General features: G+C 45.8%; 1 protein-coding gene and 1 long non-coding RNA gene across 4 annotated transcripts; one reads left to right on the top strand and one right to left on the bottom strand.

Annotated features, from left to right (window-relative positions):
• The first annotated feature begins 3,531 nt into the window (after positions 1–3,531).
• GORASP2 (golgi reassembly stacking protein 2) lies at positions 3,532–14,856 on the top strand. Of its 2 annotated transcripts, none has more exons than XM_015868525.2 (10): positions 3,532–3,688; positions 8,474–8,554; positions 9,338–9,541; positions 9,978–10,064; positions 10,496–10,626; positions 11,200–11,332; positions 11,458–11,581; positions 11,940–12,026; positions 12,996–13,091; positions 13,799–14,856. In XM_015868525.2, the coding sequence occupies exons 1-10, from the start codon at positions 3,626–3,628 to the stop codon at positions 14,116–14,118; spliced, it is 1,326 nt and encodes a 441-aa protein (XP_015724011.1). In that variant the 5' UTR covers positions 3,532–3,625; the 3' UTR covers positions 14,119–14,856. The 2 variants fall into 2 exon arrangements, with proteins under 2 accessions (XP_015724011.1, XP_015724010.1); XM_015868524.1 differs by having other exon boundaries at positions 11,937–12,026.
• On the bottom strand, positions 14,134–20,634 carry LOC116653670. 2 transcript variants are annotated; one of them, XR_004307938.1, is made up of 4 exons: positions 19,620–20,634; positions 19,283–19,533; positions 16,654–18,476; positions 14,134–16,238 (listed from the first exon to the last, which is right to left on the bottom strand). It is a non-coding gene; the product is annotated as an uncharacterized LOC116653670 (long non-coding RNA). The 2 variants fall into 2 exon arrangements; XR_004307937.1 differs by lacking the exon at positions 19,620–20,634 and having other exon boundaries at positions 19,283–19,613.
• Between the last annotated feature and the right edge of the window lie 4,593 nt (positions 20,635–25,227).

Here is a 25,227-nt window from a genome sequence, read left to right as displayed (position 1 = left end):
AATCCAAAAGGTTATTTAGAAGGAAAACTCACCAATATGGACACCTTCACTGGGAAATGCTGAAGCAATCTCCACCAGGAAGCAACCCCCAAGAGATGCTGCCTTAGTGGTGGTCAGCCCTTGAACGAAGTCTAGAGGAGGTGGAGTGAAGCTCCACACCTTCCAGGAGCACAGCTAAATTACTCTCACCTGTGCTCCCTCAGCTGACCCAACACTTGCCTCAGCTGATTAATCAGAGGTTCAGGCTGTGATTACCAGTTTCCCATACATGTGGAGTTTCTGATTTCTGAGATAAAAGCCTAAATTCTGGTTTCAGCTCACTTGAGGAAGAAGGTTATAGAGTAACTTTACAGTCCCTCTCATCTCTTGATGGCATCTGCAGTGCTCAGTGCAAATTAAAGCAGCCGGAGGAACTGTTCCTGATAATAACCAGAGCATGACAATACTGACTACATCTCTGATGTGTCCTCCTGCCAGAAGCTTGGAAGGGAGAGCAGAGAGCAGTTTTTCCAGCTATCTGCCACCCTACAGAGATGCAGTGTGCTAGGTCTGATTCTGTGATAGTGTGGCCCTTCCTCCCTCTGATGAAAGGAAGATGCTGCATACCACAGTATTTGAAAGTTCGTGTTTTTAGCTGATGGCCTTACTAACTCCAGCACCTCTGTGTGGGGACAAGTTACTCCTCACTACCTCAAACTAACTGCTTCCCCTCTCCTGTGCAATGGTGTAAATCTGTATCAATGCAATGAGGATTGTTGGATATTTTATAGTGGTAAAAAATGTCAGGAAGTCAAAGCTTGCAGGTCAAGACAGAGTGGTCTCTTTGTGCCTTGCTGAGCACAAGGGAGAGCGAGCCCTGCAGCACTGTCATTGGGAAGACTATGCCTGAGAGCTCCCTGCTCAGCTAATGCCTTCCAAACTTGCTTTTCATTCCCTTTTCAGCTGCATAGCAACTAATGACCATAAAAACAGCTCTTAAAAGCCCCTCATTACTCCTGTATTTAATTAACTTTTAGAGCATCAGACCATAGTATTTAATCACAGCCTGCCTACTTTCAGGGATTGCTTGATCTGAGGCTCACTGGTGCTTGGCTTCCATCGGAAGTGATTCACTACTGCTTGTCTTTGCATTTTGCACACACGCTGGTCTTTTTGCAGCTGTCTTCTGTAGCAGGTCAAATGCAGGTCCTTCGTCCTCACACCTCTCACATTTGCACGCATGCTGACCTCCTCTGTCTTACTCTTATTATTAGATAAGCTCACCCTCAAAACACGTACTGCTCCTGAACTAAGATAAAGCAGTATCTGAGTGCTGCTGCAGTCTAATGGATAGGTGTAAGGCTTCTCTGTGTCAGCAGGCTTTTAGGGGCCATTTGTGCAAACTGGAGCTACTCTTTTGTAGAGCTGAAGGACCTATGTTTTATGCCCTGTAGTATAGTGAAATACTAGGTACTAAAGGTGCACAGCCTGGTGGATGCCTTCCAAGTAGCCATAGTTTGTTCCCTGACTGCTTGCAAAGGAGACAGCATCTCCTTGAGCACTGCTAACAGATGAATTGTTTGCAGACATCCATCAGACTGCTGATGGCTCCCCCCAAGCCTGGTCCTCTTATGCTGTGACTGGACTCAGCAAGCAGATGTTTTGTCCTGCAATTCTTTGTACCAAGCAATACACTAACAGCAGGAACAAACGAGATTGTTTAAGGGATAAAAGTTGTTACAACCAGCAGCTGCCTTGTGACCTATTCTCTTCTCAGTCACTGGGCACTATTGCTCTGTTGCCTTGAACTCCCCCCTCTGAGCATTTTATTACCCTACCTATAGAGATGCAAGCCTCCCCATAGCTCTGGTAGTGTTCACTTAATTTAATTTTAAAGGCACACATTGGTTAAAATTACGTGCTGATTCTTAACTATGCTTTGTAATCTTTTGTTCTGGTACATTTGTGCATATTTGACTTTAAGGCCATTTCTGCAATAAATCATCATTTTCTGCCTGTCTTAGCTTCTGAATGCTTTGATCAAACACAGAGGTTTGAGTGCTGCATACAGCAGCTCCCTTCCTGCCACACACACATTGGTTTCTCCATCCATCTTCATTCCTGCTTGCCTAGCGCCCATAATGCAGAGGGATTAAGGAGGGAAGTAAGCTGCTTTTCTTCAGCCACTGCATTTCCTGCTCTGTGCAGGGAGGACGGCCTGTGCTGGAAGGGTTTGGAACACATCCCCTCTGAAGGGTGCTGTGGCTGTTTTGCCTACTGGAAACAGGATTTTAGCCATAGCTGGCAGTTTCAGAAAAGCCACTTTCACATCCATCTTATTCACACAATGTGGCGTGCAGCCTCCAGACTAATAATTCATCATTTGCACATGTGCCACTTCTACTTCATTATTTTACTAACACATTAGAAGGGCCTTGATTTATTTGTTAAGTACATTATTATTCTTATCAGACGATGACTTGTTGTTACACAGGAAGATGCACTTGCTATCTCACAACTAATTATGTCAATTAAGTTTTCACGGTCCTACCACAAAGCACAGCTCATTAACTTTAATCACTTTTGAAATGCAGCTGGTGAGATACATGCAGAAAGGAAGAGGTAGGTTATAGCATTGGCTAATTTCTGCAAATGGAGTTTGCTCTCATCCACTCTTACACTATACCTTTAGGTTGCAAAGTGGAATGATACAGAGATAGTAATAAAGACGGTAACAGAGATTCAAAAGGTTACTGATAAGGAAAACTCACCAATAAGGATACCTTCACTGGGAAATGCTGAGGCAATCTCCACCAGGAGCAGTCTCCAAGAGTGCTGCCTTAGTGGTGGTCAGCCCTTAAATGAGGTCCAGAGGGGTGGAGTCAAGCTCCATCCCTTCTGGGAGCACAGCTAAATTACTCTCACCTGTGCTCCCACAGCTGACCCGACACTTACCTTCAGCTGATTAATCAGAGGTTCAGGCTGTGATTACCAATTTCCCATACAAGGTAATTATATTCCATATTTCCTACATAGGCTTTGCGTCCTTTTCCCTTAAAAGGGCCTTCTGTGTTTCTTTGTTGTTACAGCCTGGCCTTCCCTATAGAGCACTGGACCGAGTTCACAGGTATTTCATCAGATAAATCTGGTGTTTTAGTTCAGTCTTTCATGGGATCGCTGGGCATCCACAGAGAACATCCTCCTTTACCCGAGCGATGAGCCCCAGCAGAGCGGTGGCACTGACCGCGGGCTGAGCTCTGCGTTAAGGCTGCTGCCTAGCTGCAGTCTACAAAAAGGGCGGCCTAAAAAGCTTTCCAAGAGGTGCGATTTGGATGGTGCGTCGTTGTCCCTCTGCTGCTCCTGAGCCGTGTGGGCTCCTTCGGCTCTGCACAATGCAACTCCGGGCCGCCAGGGGGCGACACCGCGCCGGAGACGAGCGAGAGGGGCGGAGCGGCCGTTCGTCTCAGCCGTGTGTCCTCTGCCGGCCGCCGTATCACGTCACGCCCGGCGACGTCCCTCTTCCGGCAGGGGGCGCTGTAGCGCGGCGTCCCGGCGTGCCCCGCGCGCGGCCTGCCCCGCCCCAGCCGAGGCGGGCGGGAGCGAGTGCCACGTCCGTGCGGCCGGGCTCGGTGCGGCCGCCGCCGCCATGGGCGCCTCGCAGAGCGTGGAGATCCCCGGGGGGGGCACCGAGGGCTACCACGTCCTGCGGGTGAGGGCGGCGGGCGCGGGCCCTGGGGGCCGGTAGGACGGCGGCCGCCGCTGGGCCTCTGCCCCGGCTCCAAGCACCGAGCGGCCCCCGGGCCGGGGCTGAGGGCGGCGCGGTGAGGGCCCTGTACGGGCAGCGGGGAACCCCGCACAGCCCCGCACAGCACAGTGGGATCGGGGCGCTGCCGCTCCTGGGGCCGATCCTGGGTCTCGTTGGCGCCGAGGGGCCCCGGCCCGGTGCGGGCTGTGCCGGGCTGCAGCCGGGCCTCGGGGCGGGGGGCGCTTGTCCCGCGGCTCTTCCCAACGCGCTGATCGCTCGGAGCTGCCGTCAGACGCTCCGTCACTGCGGCTGATGGAGCTGCGGCGTCTCGTTGCCGCCGGGGTGGCACGTCGGGGAGCTGCGGGCAGCGCTGCGCATCGCCAGGCCGGGTGTGGAGAGCCAGGGAGGACGCGATGCTGTCGGGAGTGACCGTGCAGCCCCGTCACCACGGCTCTGTGAGCAGTAACATTCATTAGGCTGTGCCGGGGATCTGTGAGCAGCCCTTGCTGTAGCACAGGGCTCGATGAGCAGAGCAGAAGGTGGGTTCTGCCCTTGGATCTGATGCACGGGGCGGTGCAGGAGCTTTGCCGGCAATGTTTTGACAGCTGTGTGCACATCACTGCGTTTGCCACGTGCCGTAGTGAGAGCAGCAGCACCCTTATGGTGAGTGCTGGCATCCAGCCTGCCACATCAGCTCTCTGTCTCCATACAGTGCCACCCTTTGGGCACATGAAGGGGTACAGGGACTGCTCCTGTGAATTAGTGCTGCTGTGGCTTGTCTGGTTTCTGTGTGTAGATAATGAACAGAGATGGTCTCCCAGGCGTTAAAATCTGGTGCGATGCTGTTGAAAAGCAAATGGTGACATTCTGAGCAGATCCAAACAGTCACGTGCTGACACTTCCATGTAAGCTACAGCCAAGGCAGTCCTTGCTTATTCATTTTTATTTAATTAGTGTGTAATAATCCATTTTGATTTTTCTTTTCCACCTCAGAATACGTGTTGGTAGTTTGACAGGTGAAAGGTGTGCTCTGAAAGAGGCTTGTTCTTTATATATATAATAATATACCAAAGAGATGAGGCTGTAGTGCCTGCAAAGCTGAAAACACACAACAGCAGCAAAGAGGAATGATACAGAGATGGTAACAAAGATGGTAACAGAGATTCAGAAGGTTATTGATAAGGAAAACTCACCAGTATGGATACCTTCACTGGAAAATGCTGAGGCAACCTCCACCAAGGAACAGTCTCCAGGAGATGCTGCCTTAGTGGTGGTCAGCCCTTAAATGAGGTCTAGAGGAGATGGAGTCAAGCTCCACCCCTTCAGGGAGCACAGCTAAATTACTCTCACCTGTGCTCCCACAGCTGATTAATCAGAGGTTCAGGCTGTGATTACCAATTTCCCATATACCTGTGTAGTGACAGTGCTGGCTGATGGAACCACTTATGTGACATTTTGGCAGTGGCACATAGATCAACTGTAGCCATGCAGTAAGCAGCATCAGCACGCTGATTCCCTTCCACAATCCCAGATGTTCTGCCCGCCCCTCCCTGCAACAAGCTGCACCGTTGGTTCCATTGGCCATTTTCTAGGCCAAGATCACAATGGGAGTGTGGTAACATCTGCACCAGCATCTACCAGAAATTCCAGGGTCGTATGGTGTCAACAAACCCACAGTGTGTCTGCAGATTCAGAGACCTCCAGTTCTCCGACCTACTAGCACTGAATAACAGTCTATGAGCATTTATCTCAGGGATCAGATCACACCCAGTCAGAATGCATTCTTGTGCCTTGATGGTCCAGCGTTTAGCAGCACCATCCCTAGTGCACACAGGCACCACCTACCCAATACCCAACACCCATCAAGCACAGGGAAGGACCCAGAAGAGCCTCTGTGGGTCTCTGTCACTGCCCTACCTTCCTGCTGATGTCTTCAGATGCCGCAACCACGAACAACTATTTTTTTCTGTTTGTAGACGTTGAAATTGCATCATGATCCTGGTCAGAAAGGAGCTCAGCCAGTGCTGGATGTTGTTGGGATTGCAGACCCAAAGTAGAGAAAAACTCTGAAGTTCAGCAACTGTAACATGGGCTGCTTGTACTGAAATATATATGTGACATACATTCACAAGAGCTTTTCCCCTTAGTTTCTCCCAAGTGTAACTCTGCAGTTGGTGCTCTGTAAGCTGTTCTTCAATGGCAGAACATTCAACTTCCCTGTTAGAGGAGCTGTGCCCTGCACCTTGCCCTGGTGGCAGTGCTGGGCAGTGCTGTTCTGACTTCCAGTCCAAACCTGAGCAGGCTTTACTTGTGAGCTCAGTGTTTTAATTGGGTAAATCATATATATATCTGTATCCGTGTATACCTGTGTTACGGATCTGTTTCCGATCGTCATGGTTTTGTGCTGCTCTCACCAACAGTGCCCAATGTTGAGATTTCTAACTTAACTGGAGTGCCTCTGTTTGCTGTGGTGGGGTTACAAACATGTGACCATAAAGAGGGTTTTTCTCCTCTAAAGGAGGCTCAGTTTTTGACGCTTGATGTGAGTGCTCTGTGCTAAGAGCAAAATCTGATGCCGTGTGGAGAGAATTTATTTCTTAAAAAAGCCTATGAAGCCTTTTGTCTCCAAAGCTGGTTGTTTCGTAAAGAAATTCAATACAGTTACACCCTGTCACGTGTCTGAAATAGCTGACGGAATCAAAGTGGTTCTCTGAGACCTAACAGGAATGGCTTAACAGACTGTACGTCATGAACTTCTATTGCCCTTCATGGAGTGTGTAAAAGAAGTACCAAGCAAACTTGTTTATGCAGCATTTTGTTTCTAATAAAGTAAATACTATTTAGAAAGGATTTCTTATTTTGGGAGGGGAAGCTTTAGAGCTCCTGCTCCCTACGAGCTGTGTGTGTAGTGCTGAAGTTGGGCTTCTATGAGGCTGAAGTGGCACTTGTAGAAGATAAGCTGCTTTCAGAGGTGATGAGAGTCCTCGTCTGCTTCCAGAGATGATGGTTTCCACATAGCTCTACATACTGTAGCTCGGGGCCTAATTGTGACCACAGCCTTATTATAACATGTACAACGTAACACCTGCATCTGGGTATAGAGTTACAGTGTTTGGAAACATTTTCAGTACAGTGCAACTTTGTATTCTCAGAAGTTTTCTTAGTGATACAGTTGCTTTGACCTTGAAACCTGTTCCTGACAGCAAGGTGCAGTCAGCAGTGCTGCCATCTGGCTGAGCAGCTCAAGTCCTGCACAGTTGGATGGGAATGAAGGGGTCACAAAACCTTCCTCTTCCTCCTGGCATTCAGCATTCCATGGACTTTCTTCACTTGCTCCTCAAAGCCTCCTGGGGTGGCAGTTCCACAGCTCAGCTGATTCCCTTTGCCTCTGGTTTTGTTCACTGACAGACAGTTGTGGCATTCACCCACAGGTGTCTGTAACTTACATGTCTGAAATAACAGCTGGCTTTTAGAGAACGAGGCTTTTTTTCCTCCTTAATTCTTATTCAGTTACAAAGAGAAGTGACTCAATAGTTGGGAAGTACAAAGATGGACCGAGGGCTGAGAACTTATGTATGGATAAATGGGATTGTTATTATTTCTGTTGGAAGGTCTTTGTGCCTTCTTGTTTCCCAGAATGCTGGTTATCCTTTGCTGAGATGCAACCTGAGCTCAGAGCTCCCTGCAGCGAGCTGTGCTGTGTGCTGGCTGCTTGTTGGTGCAGAGCTGTGCTCCCACAGCTGCCTCATGGCTGCTGAGCCGACAGCACCCCAGTGCACAGCGCTGTAGGCAGGCGCCTTGCAGAGACGCTTCTGCTTGGGACTGTGGGTTTCTGTGATGTGATTTCTACCTCAGTTGTTTTTATTGCTGTGACTGGGATAATGTCGAATTTGTACTTGGCTGTTGTACCAAATTTTGAAAGCAATTAGCGGAATGACTGATTCCGGATTATTTTTTCTTTAATGAATATTGAGACTACGGGACACTGATGTCCCAGGCTTCTGGCATCTGCTGCAGAAGGCTCCATGTGAGTCATCTGAGCTTTTTCCAACCTCTGACTTTGTGACTGTGTCAGGAGGAGGTAAACAGATTCAAACAGGCCAATTTTAGTAGCTAGCAAGTGTGGGTTTTTTTCGCATATTACAGTATTTTTTTCTGGATGAGTCATATTAAGAAAGTTCAATTCCTGCAGAAGCAGACGGGCACTGAATGACTGTCTGGATTTGTACCAGCCCTGTCAGGTGGATGAACGTGTGACAAACCACATGGCTGACACTTCGCAGAACTTCCAGAAGGCAAATGTAGCTTGTAAAAGAAAAAGCTATGGAGTAAGAGGGGTCAGCTTACAGAGCAGGAAAGGTACACTGCGCTCCAAAGGCTGCAGGAGAAATCTGATAGCTGTGTTGGGGTTTCTTTTGTCTATTGGCAACGCATGTCATCATGACTAAACAACACACAAAAGTACATCTCTCAGCTGTTCCCTTTGGAATTAGAAGCATCCTCTCACATTCTGAGGGCAGTGTGGCCAGTCATTAGGCCCCGTGTGAGCACAGCACATAAATTATTGTGCTGGTATGGCAGCGGATTGCGGGTTGTGTGGGTGCTCTCACAGAGCGGTGGCAAGGATGTGTGACCACAGGATGGCAACCTGTGCTCACACAGCTGCAGCCCTGCATTGCTGGAAATATAACTTTAATCTGTAAATCAGCATTGGCGCACTTTTGCTGAACTCTTGTTTAATTTTCTTAGGTTCAAGAAAACTCCCCAGGTCACAGGGCTGGATTGGAGCCGTTCTTTGATTTTATTGTGTCTATTAATGGTTCGAGATTGGTAAGTATGCTGCTGCTGTGCAGTATTGACTGTGAAACAAGCAGTGTGCTGGGAATCTTACTGCTAGAGATAATTCTGTTTCTTTTATTAAAATATGTATATATTGAAATATATTCTTGGCTTAAGATAGGAAAGCCTGACTGCTTCAGAGATTGATTTCTTTCACCTTAGAGTTAGAATTCGATCAGAAATGAAGTGGAGGAGTGGGGATGCAGAGCTCTGCAAATATCTGCATGGCAGGAGAGAGCACTGTCTGCTGCTGTACCTCTCACTGCTCGTGCTGGTGCCCACTGTGCATCCATAAAACTGCCAGCATGAGAACCTCTGAACTCATTTCAGTCACAACAAGAAGGTTGAAAGAACTGTTGTCAAAGCTGTTAGCTGGGCGGGAATCGTGTGAGGAAGTTTCCAAGCAGAGCAAACCATCAGAGCAGTAGGAAGCAGCTGTAGGTAAGCTCTTCATGAAAGTCTCTGCAGAGCTCCAGGGCACGTCTGAGAGCATATGGAAAGAGCTCAGCCTATGGTGAATTATCCTAATCTCTGTTCTGGGCATATCTGCTCTACTTGAAAGGATTTTGTTCTTTGGAGGCATAAGAAGTAGGCCCTGTAGTTCTCCAAACTCACAGTTTGGAATTGGTCATCTGGCATTTCTGTCATAAGAATTTAACTGCGGAGTTAAGAATGCCTGCATTCATCGGGCCTCTGAAATACAAAAGTGTTGCTGTGGAATGGGATGCTTGCTGTGTTCAACACTAAATCACCCTTTTGTTTGAACGTTCACAGAATAAAGACAATGACACACTCAAGGACCTATTGAAAGCCAACGTTGAAAAACCTGTAAAAATGCTGGTGTACAGCAGCAAGACACTGGAACTGAGGGAAACGTCTGTGACCCCCAGCAACATGTGGGGTGGGCAGGGCCTGCTGGGGGTGAGCATTCGTTTCTGTAGCTTCGATGGGGCCAATGAAAATGTGTGGCACGTACTGGTACGTACAGACCTTCAAGTATTTTTCTTTCTCCAGAAGTTGTTGTTTGCTGTTAAACTTTCTGTCTCTTTACTGGAAAATAACTTGCAGGGGAGCATGCAAGGCATGAGCTGAAATTGCTCTGTTCTCTTTTCATTGGCTTTGTTTTTTGAAAGGCTTTTGAAGTAAAACAGTGTTTGAGAACATTAGCAAGTCTTGTATTTAAACCAGTTTTCCTGCACAGTATTCAGAACCCCTTGTAACAGTAACTAACAAGACTGTCATCCAGCCATTGTTTTACAGGCTCAGGTTTGTTTTACTCTCTGGGTTGAAAACTTGATCAGAGTTGAAGAAGTTTGTCTGCTTGACTCCAGACTTGTGTGAAGTGTGCATGTAAGCTGTTGTGCAGCACCATGGCTGTTCTGTAATGTTTTGTTACTTTCCTTCTTTAAACTAGGAAGTGGAACCAAACTCTCCTGCTGCATTAGCTGGGCTCAGACCTCATAGTGACTATATCATTGGAGCAGATACTGTCATGAACGAGGTATGTGTGTGCTTAAGTTTCTTCACGTTCATTTGTTTTTATTCTTAAGCAGAAAGTATACTAGGGCTGTTTCCATCAGTGCCAACTGAAGTAATTTAATACAAAAAGGAAGAATTTCTCACTCATTGCCTCTTCATTGTGCTTAAACGCAACTATGGAAATTAAGAACTGCTCCTAAATCTTTATCGAGGCAGATATTAGATTACAAAATGCTCACGTTAAGAAGTTCAAAAAAGAGATTTCAAATCTGAGGTTGTCTCATATGTCTTCTGAGTTGTGCTGGCAAAGCACAGTTGTCCTTATGATAAAGCAGCAGCACCACGGTTTTGTAGCAGTTATTAGGTTTTGTGACACAAAGTTAGGACTAGGAAGCTGGTTTCATATCAAATTATAATGACTGCATGATAATTAAGGTCATTATCATTTTGCAGACTGAAGATCTCTTCTCCCTTATTGAAACGCATGAAGCAAAGCCATTAAAACTGTATGTATATAACACAGACACAGATAACTGCCGGGAAGTGGTGATAACTCCAAATTCTGCCTGGGGTGGAGAAGGCAGGTAAGGGGAAAAAGTACATTACTGGGAGCAGGGAGGGGTGGGACAACTTCCTTACAGCCCTGGTCTAGAAGCTGCTTGCTTTAGTTCTTTGCATTACCCAGGAAAGACTGGCCTTATATCCAAGGGATTTCTGCTGCAGTCAATTGCACGTTTACTTGAAATTAAGTTCTAGTTAGTAATGCTTTCTGCATTAGACTTCAAATACTAAAGAGGCTGAAGTATATTCTTGCATTATTGCACCATACCCTGAACAGGCAGCTGCAAACAACAGGAACAAGTTGAATTCCATGGCGATACAGCTGATACAGCTGCTTGGTTTAAATAACAATAAACTTCTGTGCTAAATGTTTATTGCTGAAAGTTACAGTTCCTGGTTCTGTTGTCTCATGGTGTTGTATCTCCATAGCAGACACTTGGCCTTCTTTTCTGTAAACACAAATGACTGTGCAGAACTGATCTTGAAATGTGCTGCCACCTTCAGTCCTTTGTGTGTTGCTTGCTGGGGAGTCTTAATAATTTTAATTATTATAATTTAATAATTTTACTGATTTCTGTGCGTTCATATTTTAAAAGCCTAGGGTGTGGCATTGGCTATGGGTATTTGCATAGGATACCTACCCGCCCATTTGAAGAGGGAAAGAAAATCTCTCTCCCAGGACAGCTGCCCAGTGCATCTCTCAGCCCTCTCAAAGATGGCTTTACAGAGGTAAGATGTAGTCATCTCTTTGGCTCTGTAATATGGATTATGGGGTTGCATCGCTTTTCTGTTTTTATTGGCTCTTATGAAAACAAACCCTGATTATGTAACCTTCTGTTTTTTCTCCTGAAAAGGTTCAGCTGTCATCAGTTAACCCCTCACCGGCATTACCCCCTGGGCCAGTAGGACTTGAGCAGAGTCTGTCAGGACTTTCTATTAGCTCACCCTCGACTACTGTCACTAATGTTCTCAGTACAGGTCAGTATGGAGGGTGGATTGACACATGTTTCCATTGGTTTTATAGAGGGCATAATGGAAAAGAAACTTCTCTCTTTCTCTTTTCCAAACTTTTCTTGACAACAAAGGCTAGAGTGATGCAATAACGTATTTCACTCTGAATGTGCTTTACTTGCTCAGGAGAGATTTGATAACTTCTGAATAACACCCATCTTTTTTCTTATAGAATACTGTTTTTCTTCATTGGTGTTTTATGGTTATTTAAGGCAAATAACAAATCTCCTGTGAGCAATTATTCATTTATACTCTCCTGAGGACTACGGTCGCTGAAATGTAGTACTCTTATAACTGACATTTGTTTTCCTGTGTGCTCCAGCAGGAGTTCCAAGAGTCCCGTTGTTACCACCACAGGTCAGCCAGTCCCTTACCTCTGTGCCACCAGTTAACCCAGCAACAACACTACCTGGTGAGTAGGTAACATGGCTTGAGACGTTACAAGAAAAAAGGAAAGGGCTGGTCTCTTCCACTGTTTTTTGGGGGCCGGGGGAATACAGCTTCACATAATGTAGGCATTTCATATCAAAACACTTTCATATATCCTCTGTAATGTTATGAATTGTTTTTGATGAGCCATATGTGCTGCATGTCTATGGCACAGAGGTCTGACTTGGCAAGAAAGCTGATAATCATTGACCTGTTAGGGCCCTGCACAACAGACACAGCACTGAGGATTTCTCCAGGTGTTTGTTGTGCTATTTGCAATGGTCCTTCAGTTGGTACATTGTTATTTCTTACACTTCATACACTGTATGTTGCAAAATGCTTTGGAAACTGTGAAGCTGCATGCTACTCTGTATTTCTTCCTCAGACATCAGGGCAGAAAAGAAGATATGGGAAGGCATTTTTTGCCTGTTGCTGCATTCCTTTCACCTCTAAAAACTCTGTTTTAGTGGCCTCCTTTTTAATGCTCAGCTTGTTCTGCACTGTATTTTCAACCCTTCCTGACCTTGAAAGTTGCTGTTTTGCCTTCTCTATATATATTTTTGTGTTTAACTTTAGCTATAAAATGAGTACTAATATCAACATTTCCGACCTTTAGTGCTGTTTCCTTCTGAATTCCATCCTCTTGTAGTTTTCTGCACTCACATTAAGAACTGAGGTCTTTCTGTGCAGGGCTGCAGTCAGACAGCTCTCTTTGCTGAAAACTAAGCTTTGGAAAAAGTTCCTGTTCATTCTTTGAAATAAGAAAAGCGCTGGGATTTCTGTACTTTGCAGGCAGCTGTTCATTCACAGCCTCGTAGATGAAACTTAGGTGAACTTGCATTTTTGTGTGTAAGGATGGTAAGATGTAAAGCGGTATCATAAGATCTCAGAAACAATCAGAGATAAAGAACAACTCCAAGTTTTGAACTGGCAATTTTCTCTCTCCTCTCAGGTCTGATGCCATTACCAGCGGGACTTCCCAACCTGCCTGATCTGTCCAAACTTAATTTACCGGCGCCACACATCGTTCCAGAAATGGTACAGCCTGGTAAGTGCTCCTGCAAACTGAAACGCTGTAATAGCAGGTCTCTCCGTGACCATCTTTGACACTCATTTAGAACCATCTGCTGGAGTCCTGAAGAGGATAAATGGAGCGTTTGCTGGAAATGGGAGCTGACATCAGTGCCCAGATTGGGTAGGCAGGGATTATGTTTTGAGAGGAACCAGCACTAAGCCTGTGCACTTAATTGCATCTTGTATTACCCGATTTATGATCTCCAAAGGGATTGTCCTGTGCTGAGAAAGAAAGTACATAGTTGTACAGGTAGAAAAAGACAAAGTGTTTCTTTGTTTGCTAGACAAGGAAATCAAAGAATCTTGAGTGAATGCCAGAGGGTCCAACTAATATGAGATGTATGGTTTTGAATCAAAGTGCTGAAGATGCGCTTAGAGTAAGCAAGAAGAAATTAGACACTTACACGAAGTAAGTTCTTACTAATTTCTTGTTGCTGGCCGGAAACATCTAATAACCAGTATTGGTAATTTAGTCCCAGCTCCCTAGAGGACTGGAAGCAAACTGGAGTTTATTCTGATTCTTTGATTCTGAAATAAATGCATCAGGCTATGAAACAAACTTGCTGAGTTCTCTCCAAGGATATACAGGGGCTTAGAGAAGGGAAAACTGTTAAACTAACTCAGAATCTGTCTAGATCTGTGTGGTATATAGCAGCTGACTGTTCTTTTTTTTATTCTTAGGTATGCCAACCCTTCCTTCTTTGCCGCCTTTGAATCTAATGGGAATAACACCTCCACTGATGCCACCAAAATGCGTTCCTCTGCTTCCTTTGGTCACAGAGGTATCTACAGTGCCTACAGATTTGCTTCCCACCATGACTCAAGCTGGAAGCTTTTCTGTTGACCCTGGCACTACTGTAAATGTAGAACAGACCTCTCCACTCACCTTGGATAGTGCTACCCCAACTTCTAAGGCGACTATTGTTGACAGATCAAGCGAATCCTCTGCTGTGAATGAGAAGGCATCTGGCATCACAGATACACATGCTTCTGAATCGTAACTCCAGATCACTCTGTCAGAATGGCTTGGTATTTATTTAGCCATGGGATACATATTTGAAGAGCAAGCTATCATTAATTTCATACTAGTTTGTACTTAATCTTTAGGAGTCCTGTAAATAATATGGAGCTATAATGAAAATAAGGGGATTTATAAAGTGTTCTTGGTGGGAGGGAAAGAGTACTTGTACTTAACCAAAAAAAACCCACAATAAAGAAACATTCAAGGTGGTCAACAGAATTCCACTGCCAAACCTGGATGTGTACGTTTTTAACACAGGCTGATCGCCTTAGCTAGGCCTCTCCTTGCTTCTAAGTAGCAGTTTTTGCTTCTGATAGAAATGGAGCAGTTCCTGCGTGCGACATTTACATACCATAGTTCTTGTCTTTGCAAGTATCTTGTTACCGCAGTGAGGATGAGGATGTTTGGTCTGAGTCGTAAATTTTAACAGCGCAAACTTCCACCTGAAGATATTCCTATTAGAACTGCTGGGTGACCTGTTAAGTAACATGTCGGTATTCAGCTTGTATACAAATCTTTATTTTTAAGCTCTTGAGAGAAGCTCGAGCCATGTTTTGTGACTGCTGCTGTGTTGCTCCACACACCCACTGTAAAATGGCATTCGGAAGGGAATAACAGGATCTATGTTACATGTAGCACACAATTTGGCACTTCATGACGACTGTAAGACAAATTAATGGATTAAGCAAACGTACAGCAATAAATTCCTGGAATTTCACCCTGTGTGACAAAATGGCACATTTCTTTGTTTAATACTGTAAGTTTTTTCTGGTTTTAGCTCAGCTCTCTGCTACACATCAGTAAAAAGGTTCTTCTCCTGAGGAATGGATCCAAGAAGGAAGGCCAGACTTTGGCATGCAGGCAGGGTCCACAGTGGTTAGATCCGCTGTAGCAATGAGTCACAAAATCTGCTTGCGAGTAATTCCTGTTTGTTTGGAACCGATGCTGGGATGAACACTGTGGAATTAGAGCAGATGATACACTTTGTGTAGCCTGGTATGTGTGCTGTGTTCCAGCTGACAGCCACAGCTCCTGGGATCAGATGCTTCCACACTACTCCAGTCCTCCTGTATGACTGGAATTTCACTTACACATGAAGTCTGATTTCTAGCTGTCAGCAGCTATCTGGAGCTTGTCTCCTGTTGGCGATGCAGTGTGCCTGGTCACTCTCTGGAACAGTAGCTGCATTTGATTGCTGATCCCAACATTTCGAATTAGTTCAAGTGGCAGCCTTATCTAATATATTTGTTGTCCTGTCTTATCTTTATCCCTTAAGCACTTGTCTTTCCTCTGGCCCTCCAGTGCATGTTCCCTCATCATCCATTATCTATTTAGAGATCTGTTAAAGACCCCAAATACTTTTTCACACTGCTAGCAAATTTATTTTCTCGACTGCTTGGTGTTTGAAGTCCTTCTTCCTTGTTAAGTGCAGGGCTCAGTGCTTCTCACAGTGTATCTCTCCATTTATTTTATTTTCTAACTCCAGCATTACATATAACAAAATTAAACTCTGGAATAAGAAGATGTTCCCTCTTTTCTTTGCTGCATACAAAGAACATCTGCTACTCCTGAGCTTCATAAAGCCTCACTGGCCTAACAGCCTTTCCTGGAACTTCTTTACATGCTGTCCCAGTTGGAGTCCTCAACAAAGCTGCTTTCCTCCTCTAATCCAAGAGCAGTATAAATACAAGTTTCATAACATACCCAACGTAGAGCACTTGTTACCAGGATGCTGATCATGACTCAGTGCCTTCTCTGTTGTTAGTGTGGTATGATGTTCTTTGCACTAACATCTCAAGTTAGCTGGACTGTTTTATGCTTTCCAACTGCAAGCTGTGGACTTCTATAGTTGCATAGTTGTCTCCAGTAGCCAAAAAATAGAACAGAATGCTTAGGCTGAAGTCATGCATTTTTGTTAGGTATTTTAAGGTCCTTTCCTGACTGCTTTATATATCCACGCTGTGATGATTATGAGAGTAATGGAAGCAAAGCGGTGTTTCAGTGTAGCCAGAAGCGGTTCTGCTGAAGATAACACAGCTCCATATGTGGAAGTGATTCGGTGGTGCAGAACTTCAGCTGTACCTCCCAGCTAAGAAGCCACTAAAAACGAGAAAAAAAGAAAGAAAGTAAGGAAAAAAGAGTCAAAATCAGGGCATTTAAAACATCAGCGAAGACCCAAAGTTGTACTGTTGTTCTCTGTCCTGGTATTTCACATTTCCTTAGCTCGATTTAGTGAAACTGTACCTATATCACTTCTTGATGAGAGTTCTGCGATGGCTCTTCTCCCCTTAGAACAGAGGGACATTTAAAGAGGTACTTAGGGTACGCCGAGGAGATGACAGCTAACCTTACCACGTTTCCATGTATTTATGTATTCAGCTGTTAATGCAGTTAGGAATAGGCCTATCAGCTTTATTTTATACACCAACACATGGAATTCTTCCTGTGCTGACAGAAGACAAGGCCACTGTCCCAGAGGCAGTAAATCAGAACGAAGAATGTGCACGTGACTTACTTATTGTAAGGTGGAGCATCCTGTTCTGCAGAAGGCTGCTCTGAGGCCGGTGGTTGAGATGCTTGTTGCAAGTGCAGCTACAGCTCTGCTCGAGTAATCACTCATGCACACTGAAAAGGTGGAATCTGCAGACTGAGTCTCTGCTGCAGTGCCAGGATTCAGCTGCTGAGGCTACAAAGTCAGAGCACAAACATGGGTGAAGTGTTACCGGTGAGGAATGCTTCATCGCTTCAGCCTGGCCATACAATAGGCTCTTTCTAGGACCCTGGCAGCCATTTTTTTAAGCAAACCCATCAAACATTAAACTTCACTGACAAGGCTGGAGCTCCAGTGTGTTTCTGGGAAATAGCAGTGTGGTGCCACGAGATGGCATGCAATAGTTCTTTTAGGCTGAATTCAGAAGGTTAGGCTTTGCAGTGATGATATTCCCTCTTCTTTTTTTCTCCAGCAGACACTGTATTCAAATGGTTGCCAGGTTGGCTGCTGTATGCCAGATATTACCTTGAAGAATCACAAAGAGGTAACTGTGAAACCAACTAACTGAAGGCAGCAATGGGCTGAGCTTAAGTTATTTCAAAGATGCAGAGTTTTGCTGCCAGCTTTCCAAGCTAACCATGGGGGCGGGAGCAAAGACCGTTTTGAAGAAAACAGCTCTTTACAGGCAGGGACTTGTTTTAGATAGTACAATGCTGAAGGAGAGCTCCGGGTAATATTTCCAGCCTCTGAGAGATGTGAGTGAATGCTGATGAAGGAATCAAGCTGAAGGGGGCAGGATAAGGATCAGAGATGTTTGATTGTGATGGCTTCCTCAATTACACACAGCGTTTGGTCTGTACTAGTCAAATGTGCTCACAATCCCACCCCTGCCATGGAGGCCTTGCTGCCATCAAGCTGAGGGTTTGGCTCAGCAATTGGGGTTGGGCACCTAGAATCTCTCTCGTTTTAGGTTTGAATCCTGTCATGGATGTAGGCAAAAAGAGAACACTGCAAAATATTTCTGCATTCGTAAACAGCGTGTAAGCAACTCACGCTTTGTAGTTTTCTGTGCGTTCTTCAGGACAGTGCCAAGGATTCGCTACACGTCTGGGCAGAGCTGTGCTGGGCATCCTACTGAAAAGCCAAAATTCTTAATGTGATTTGCCTGTACCATCTGTGGTAGAAACTCTGGGTTTTAGCTGCCATATAAGGGAGAGCCAATACTCACCACTGCACACTGGGGTTTTTTAAGTTCATTATTTAAGGTGCAAGAATGATCTCATAAAACAGCTCCCCAAGTCAAACAAAACTGCATTCAGCTCAGGTGATTCTTCACCAGTTCTGCCCACCCCATCACCTACCCCAACTGAGGAATTAAAGCTCCATGAAAACCAAAGCACAGGTATTTTGTTAGACATCAGACTGCTGCAGAATTCAGTAAGTTTAGTAAGGAACGTGTGCCCTTCTCCTGAAGCCTCAACTGTTAATCCTTAGGTGCCACTATGCATACTGCACAGATGCACTGTGGTGCCAGTGTGCAACCAACAGATCAGAAGTTCACTCTGGGAACTGATTATTCCTTAGGAACACCCTTTGCATATTATTGCAGTTGCACATTAGTACCAAGCTGCAGTTTTTGTGACATGGTATATTTGGCGTGAGTGACCGCATCAAGACTCAGGCCCAGCCAGGACAGGCATGCAGAGACCTGCTCAGGCTGAGAAGGATTAAGCGGGGTTCAGCAGTTTGTTACCTCAGGAAGGCTCCTCCTCCCGAGTACCAGCAGTGAGTGCAGCCCCATCTCTGCCCATCAGTCACACAGCCTCCTGTACTGCACACTCGTGCACCTGCAAAGGCAGAATTTCTGCCCCTAAGAGAAGACTGTAAACATGACTGTGCTGTGCTTACAAGCTGAGTACAGCTCTACTGAATAATCGAGTTCTTGGCCTCTGATCCCAGGGGATCAGAAGATAGGGCTCCTCCTCAGTTGTGCAATGTTGTACAAGTTTCTCAGCACAGTGTCCTGTATTTGTTACGCTCAGCTAATCCTTCATAAAAGCTGTTGCTCAGTTCAACCACAACAGAACTTCAGAGAGACCACAGAGGTCAGGATCACCTTGGGCAACGCACAGCAACAGGGAAAGCCACTTCTGCCAGCAAAACAGCTCACTTTAATAGCAGTTCTCATGGCTGAGAGCTGTTTACTCTTCGCAGAGGCAAGTGACTGCAAATTTACATGCTTGGTTCATGGAATTTGCAGCTTAGGTGAACTATGAAAGCCCAGCTGAGAAACAAAATAAGAGAGGTGAACACAAGCTGCAAAGCCTGTACTTGACACAGGCTTCCTAGTAAGGTAAGAAGATGCTGGAAGATAAACCAAGATTTCATTTAATTAAAGGGCCTTCCTCCAGTAATAGTCATTAGTAAAAGCAATGCAGATCTATGAGCTGTACTTGATATTTGATACTTGAATATTTGTTAAGGGGTGCTGAACATAATGAGGTCCCAGCACTGGTTCTTTTGGACCTTCTGTTGTGTTGTGAGGGCATTACGGACTGTCTAGAATAAACAGCTCGTTCCAGAGGTCCTGATCCTAAACGAATGTTAGCCACAAACAACCAAGCAGCTTCAACAAACTCCACTGCGTTCTCACCTGGTGTTAGAGAAACAGCTTCAATTTCTTCTCACTGCAGTACGTGTGTGCTGTGTCACACAGCTAAGTCAGTAGCACACAGTCAGCAGTGTCCACCCTGCCACCATCTCTGCCTTATCCTCCAAGCTCATTTCCCCAGAAAATAGAGTTTTCTGAATCTTCAAAACAATCCTCCTTAAAAACAAACTGAAGACCTCGGTCCTCCCACTGTATGGGTCTGGAGATGCGCGCTGGTTGCATGGCTTCAAGATCTGGAAAAATCAAGCAAAGGGAGAAACAGCACAATTTACTTACAGAACATCAGAATTTGCAAGAAAAGGTTGATAATTCTATAGACCGTGGCTCATTGTAGCAGTCAGCAGGCACCGCTCAGCTCTGATCCTCCATGACGGTATGGCTGGAATTGTAAGAAAAGATATGAGAAGTCATTTCACAGTGCAGTTTGTGCCCCCAGGTGGGTTGGAGTTCTCACAAACCAGGGAACAGAACAAATGTGGTCCCAGGCAGTGACAGCGGCTTCCTAAGGCTCAGCCCTCAGACATTAGGAGCCGTTTCTGTACATATAAACAGTGCTTGGATAAAATCCTGCTGGAATGCAACTGCCAAGAAAATGGAAAGCAACTGGAAGCCTGCATATTGCCAGAGAGCATGCTGGGCACTGGAAGTGGCTGAATTTGGAGAACAATTACCTTTTGTTTAAGGGTTATGGTTTTTATTTGAAACATATTTCTTGTGCATCTTATAAGCAACACCTGGTCAGAGAAAGGAACAAACCGCACTTGCTCTCTGGACACGCCTTGTGTGACAATGGAAAGGAACGCACTGTTCCTAACACATTTCTTGTCCGATTTCATTCCCAGCAGCCAAAAAAAGAAAGAAAAAAAAGAAAAAAAAAAGAATAAAAATAACATCCTTCTGGATTGCATTATACTTCTGATTATTTTTAGCCTAAAACTGCATGTCATGAAGGAGTAGGAAGGCTTTGAGGGATCTGGGGTGAAGCGGCCAGAACCCTGAGGTACTGAGCCAAATGCTTTTTAAATGCTTTCTGGGCACTGCCATACCTGGCTCACAGGGAGGCATGGCAGCACATCCTTACCTGTCTACCCCAGGATGCCCCAGCTGGTGGCACTGCTTGCTTTGGCTCTGGGTCCCATCCTCACTGTGCCCACCTTCACCCTGCCTTGGGTGCTGGGCGCTGTCTCATTACAAACCATGAACAGCCCCTGCCACAAAGGACCCACTGTGGCAACGGCTGCCACCATATCCTCTGCTGCAGAGGAAATATTTCAGGCTAATTCTCAGATTCTTGACCTCTATTGCATCTTCCGCCCCCATTTTCTTCTCTCCTTATTCACCCAAAGGAAGCCCACGTCACTGCTGGATGGTGCCTTGCACTGTCATTGTGAAAAGCTAGCACAGGCTTGCTAAAAATAAAAGTGAGGGATTTTTATTGTTGTTTTTTTTTATATATATATATAGGAAGTGAGAAGCTGAAAGAGATCTGTTAAAGGACAGGAAAGCCAGATGGCCTTCTGATTAACACACATAATAATTCCTATGCCTCAGACAAATCAGTATGACTATCACAACAGGGAAGTGCTCAAATCCCCTTTCGAAAAGGGTTAAACAAAGTCTTGGGCTCAGCAATCCAATGCACAGGCCTGTGCTGAATTACTGGAGCAAGACAAGAAATATTCCCTGTTTTATGGGATACTCTCACTCCCCTCCTCCCACCCAGCAGAGTGCTCACAGGCACCACATTGCTCCTCTTTTGAGCTGCTTCAGCTCAGCAGGTGATGGTCGCTTGGTGACTGTGCAGGGAGGAGAGCTGGAGCAACAAGCACCATCCCATGAGCAGCCACAGGGAGCAGGGAGCTGGCTGCAGCACTCAGGAGGCTGAGGGGAGCGGTGCTCACCTCACTGGTAGGTGGGCACAAGCACCCTGCCACATGCTGCCACTGGAATATATGGAGCTGTAGTCATGAATGTGCTGCCTCACAAGAAAGAGCAGCAACAGCTGTAAAACAGAGACCAAACCCTCAAAAATAAAAATAAAAATTAATGGTGTGCACTTGAGGCTGTAGGACTTAGATGCAGCTGAGAAGCCGAAGGGGTCACAAAATGGCACCTGGAGTTAATGGAATTGTTAAAGCTGGAAAATGCCACCAAGATCATCTGGTCCATCCATCAACCCACCACCGTGCCCCTCAGTCTTCCCAGGCTTTGTTTGCCTCACCAGAAGTAAGAGGTTCCTCTCCAGCACGATCTTTGTAACGCCACATGAAATGGCATTTTTAAGGGCAGGGAGGACTCAGGGCTGCTGTGGGGAAGAAGCCACTTCATTCAGTTCCAGCTAAAGAGTTTCCTCCCTGTCAAACCAAGCAGGCACCGAGAGAGAGAGCGCTAACAGCAGGCTCTAATCTCTGCAGTTCAGAGGGAAAGCATGCAAACATGAAAGAGCCTAATGCTGGGTACAACTCGTGGTTCTAATGAGAACATGCCCTCAGGGTTGATGACAAAGAAATTCCAGTGGCTTTATTGCATTGTGTCTGAATTTCCCCCCTGCCATTTCAACTGGATCCAGTGCTGGGGGAACACAACTGGAGGAGGAAGTTATTGGCACAACTGCAGAGGGAAGCAAGCAACCACAGGAGAAACTCACTGCCAAGATGTCGGTGCAGCACAGACACTGGAGACTGCTGCCTACAGCTGTCATGTGGGCAATGCCTTCCCTGGCTCCAGAAGGGTGCCCAGCTTCTCATGGCCACCAGCACACGTACACCCATACAGCTCCAGCTGAGGTAACCTTACTGCAGAGCACAAAAAGACTGTGGGCATTGCAGCCCCTACACCCTTCGCCACTTGGACCAGTAGCTGTTTTCCTTAGGGGTGCATAAATGAGTGCCAAACAATACTCTTGTTTCTGAAGACAGATGCTTCTGCCACACCTCCAGAACTTCATGGAATTGACTTTGGTGCAGCGCTCAGATAATTTTCACATTAAGTATTTGTCTTGGGTCAAAAATTCAACCAATTTCATAAGGGTGAATTATAAGGGTATTTCATTGCCCTAAAATACAACTGATACGCTATTAAGACTAATAACTGCTATACATTATAATTTTAAAGTGAGAACTTTCTCGCATATCATATACAGTACATAGTATTGCTATATTTTCACCTTATTATAAATTAATTTACAACCATCATTGCTAGTAAACTTTTACATCCACAATATCCTACAAATACCATGTGGGAAACCTTAAGGAGTGACCATGACATGGGGATGTGTGACATGAAGGTGATAAAGTGATACTTTCAAAGGCCTCTGAGCTGTGACTGCATCATTTTGAAGGACAGGAATGGCAGTGGGTGGTGAGAACCAGAAGAAGAGCTGAGGTACAACATTTCCAGCCATTTTCAATTGCAAATGCATTCACTGAACCCTGCTTCAAACTATTTGGCATTCACCAATGAATTTTATGGATTCATCATTATGGTAACAGAACACCTGAATTCCCAAATTCCCCACCACTTAACAGCAAAAACGAGGAGACAAGCTTCAGAATAGTTGCAGCTAAGTATCAACTGCTTTTAAATGCTGCATCAAAGCCCTGACAGCAGCCATGCGTCTGTCCCGAAGTCTCGATCCTTACTTACAAACTGCTGCTCCAGTCAGGGGGAATATATAAACCAGTACATTCTTCTCCATCTTCTGCTCCAGACATTCCTCCCTGCTTCACACAAGCTGCAAGAGAAACAGTGTACTCTTAGTATCTGTTGAATCAGCAGATAGCCATGCTCAGTCAAAACCTAGTAAACACTGAAACAGCATGTCAGTGTCTAGGAACAACAGTGTTGGTGACACATAAATCCAACGCCTGGCAGAGGGAAGGAGGCTTTGGTGCAACCTCCCAAAGGAGTGAGCAGTGCTGACTGCAGTGGGCACTGACTGTCACCATGCCCAAGCTGTGCTGCAGCCAATGCTTTTTCAGGTGGGAATGGCTTACATTGGCTTTTCTCTGTGCCCTGTCTGTACTGCCCCCCAGCACAAACCTGGCAAAATCCCTGCAACCTAAATCATCATCTGCAAAAGTACACAGGCCTTCAGAGCACTGCCTGATGTTAACAGAGGATTTCACAGCACACCCCAAAAAAGCTATCAGTATAATTCCTCCAATTTCCTCACAGTGGTCACTGAGCAAAACAACTTTCATCATACTTTTCACTATTAACAACAGGTTTAGTTTAACTTGCTAATCATATATGTATGTTCATTCAAACTATAAGTGAAGACATTAACATAAAGCAGAAAGGATAAATTTCACTAAAAATACAAGAATTGGGACAGAAAATAAAGGATGAAAGAGGAATAACTCCTCTGTTTTGTGTAGTTGGGTTCTGCCAATTGCATGTGACAATAACCTTCATGCTACGTTAATCTGTTAGATCAGAATGTCTTTAGGCTGTCTAAAGGCTGAGTAATAAAACCGTCTTAGGCTCAGTAATAAAACTGTCCCAACTTGTGGCAGCCCAAAGAAAGCAATTTATGAAATCAGCCTCAGCATTTGGTATAGTCTCATGCAACTCTACAAGCCACATGAGGATTTAATGGTATCACATCAATGACTGTGAACTGTCATTGAACAAATGGAGTAAGTTGCTCTAAACTCATTATGGACAAGTGCTAAAGTATAGTTTGCCAATTAATGTGTGATCTACCTGGCTTTTCAATAGAAAGACAAGCAGGGAAGGTATTCCAGCACTCAAACCAGCTCTACCAGCTGCTGCTGAGCCACAGCTGTAAGCCTGAAAAGAATAATTTCTGAATGAGTTAGGTTATTTTTGCCAGCAAGAAAGTTCTCTATTATGAAAATATACAAAGCTGCCCAGTAACTCCTCATGTAGCTGCTTAGAGGGACAACCTAGCCTAGGACAACAGAGGATGCTGCACCTTCCCACTAAGCCAGGCCCACATGTGTTGCCACTTGGCAGGCCCCGTGCCTCCGTCATGCTCAGCCCAAGGGCAGATGAGGCAGAGGTGTGGCAGCACTGGGGGACACTCTGATTCTTTGAACCCTGTAAGCCAGGCAAGCCCAACCCACGGCAGGAGCAGGAGGCCCAGCCTGGCCTGCAGTCAGACAAATTTAGTAACTAACTAATGCTGGCTTTGCAGCCTCACATACAAACCAGCACAAAAGGAAACCAAGACAGAAACCTGCTCAGCTGCATACACACCAGTGGCATGGCAGAGAACTGATCCTCACAGCATAGCGCACAGGACTGGAAAACACAGGTTAAATACAAAGACTTCTGCACCCAGCCCAGCTGCTGAGTCAGGCCCCTTCCATTGGTCTGTTGTTCACAGGGAGGCGGTATCGCTGGTCTGGACAGTAGGCAATGCCGGTGGCCTGTTTGCAGTCTTGCCTTCCCTACCAACTCAGCACTTACAACTCTGCCACTAGCACCAACCCTCAGGAAGGCTATTTACAACCCAGCAAGCATGGCGGTCTTGCAGGCACACAGAGAGCAGGGCTGCAGTACTGTGCCACGAGACACCACTGGCTTGTGAAACCAGTCACTCCACTTGAAGGGTTTCAGGCACTGGAATCTGGAGCCTCTCTTGCAGTTGCCCTCAAATTTGAGTTTGCCTTTGCCCCCAACACCCACCCAGGCCTCCCCACTGAAATCTGCCGCTTTTGGAGTAGCACAGCAGGTTCCGGGAGCACCTCTGAAATGTCCCAGAGACACCATCCCAGAGCTGCTCGCTTTCCTGGTAGCTGCACAGCCTGAGGGCACACACAGGTCTGTCCTCACCACCCTGCTCAGGGTACCTAACAGCTCACAGCACAACAGTGATTAATACCATACTTCCCAACTTGTGTTTTTTGTTGGAGGGGAGAAACGAGATGTAAGCTCAGGAACCATCAACGTGGGCTGGT

Source organism: Coturnix japonica, chromosome 7 (genome assembly GCF_001577835.2).
Source record: "Coturnix japonica isolate 7356 chromosome 7, Coturnix japonica 2.1, whole genome shotgun sequence".
Taxonomy (NCBI): domain Eukaryota; kingdom Metazoa; phylum Chordata; class Aves; order Galliformes; family Phasianidae; genus Coturnix; species Coturnix japonica.
Note: the sequence above shows the minus strand (reverse complement) of the source record. Positions and strands in the feature narration are given on the sequence as shown.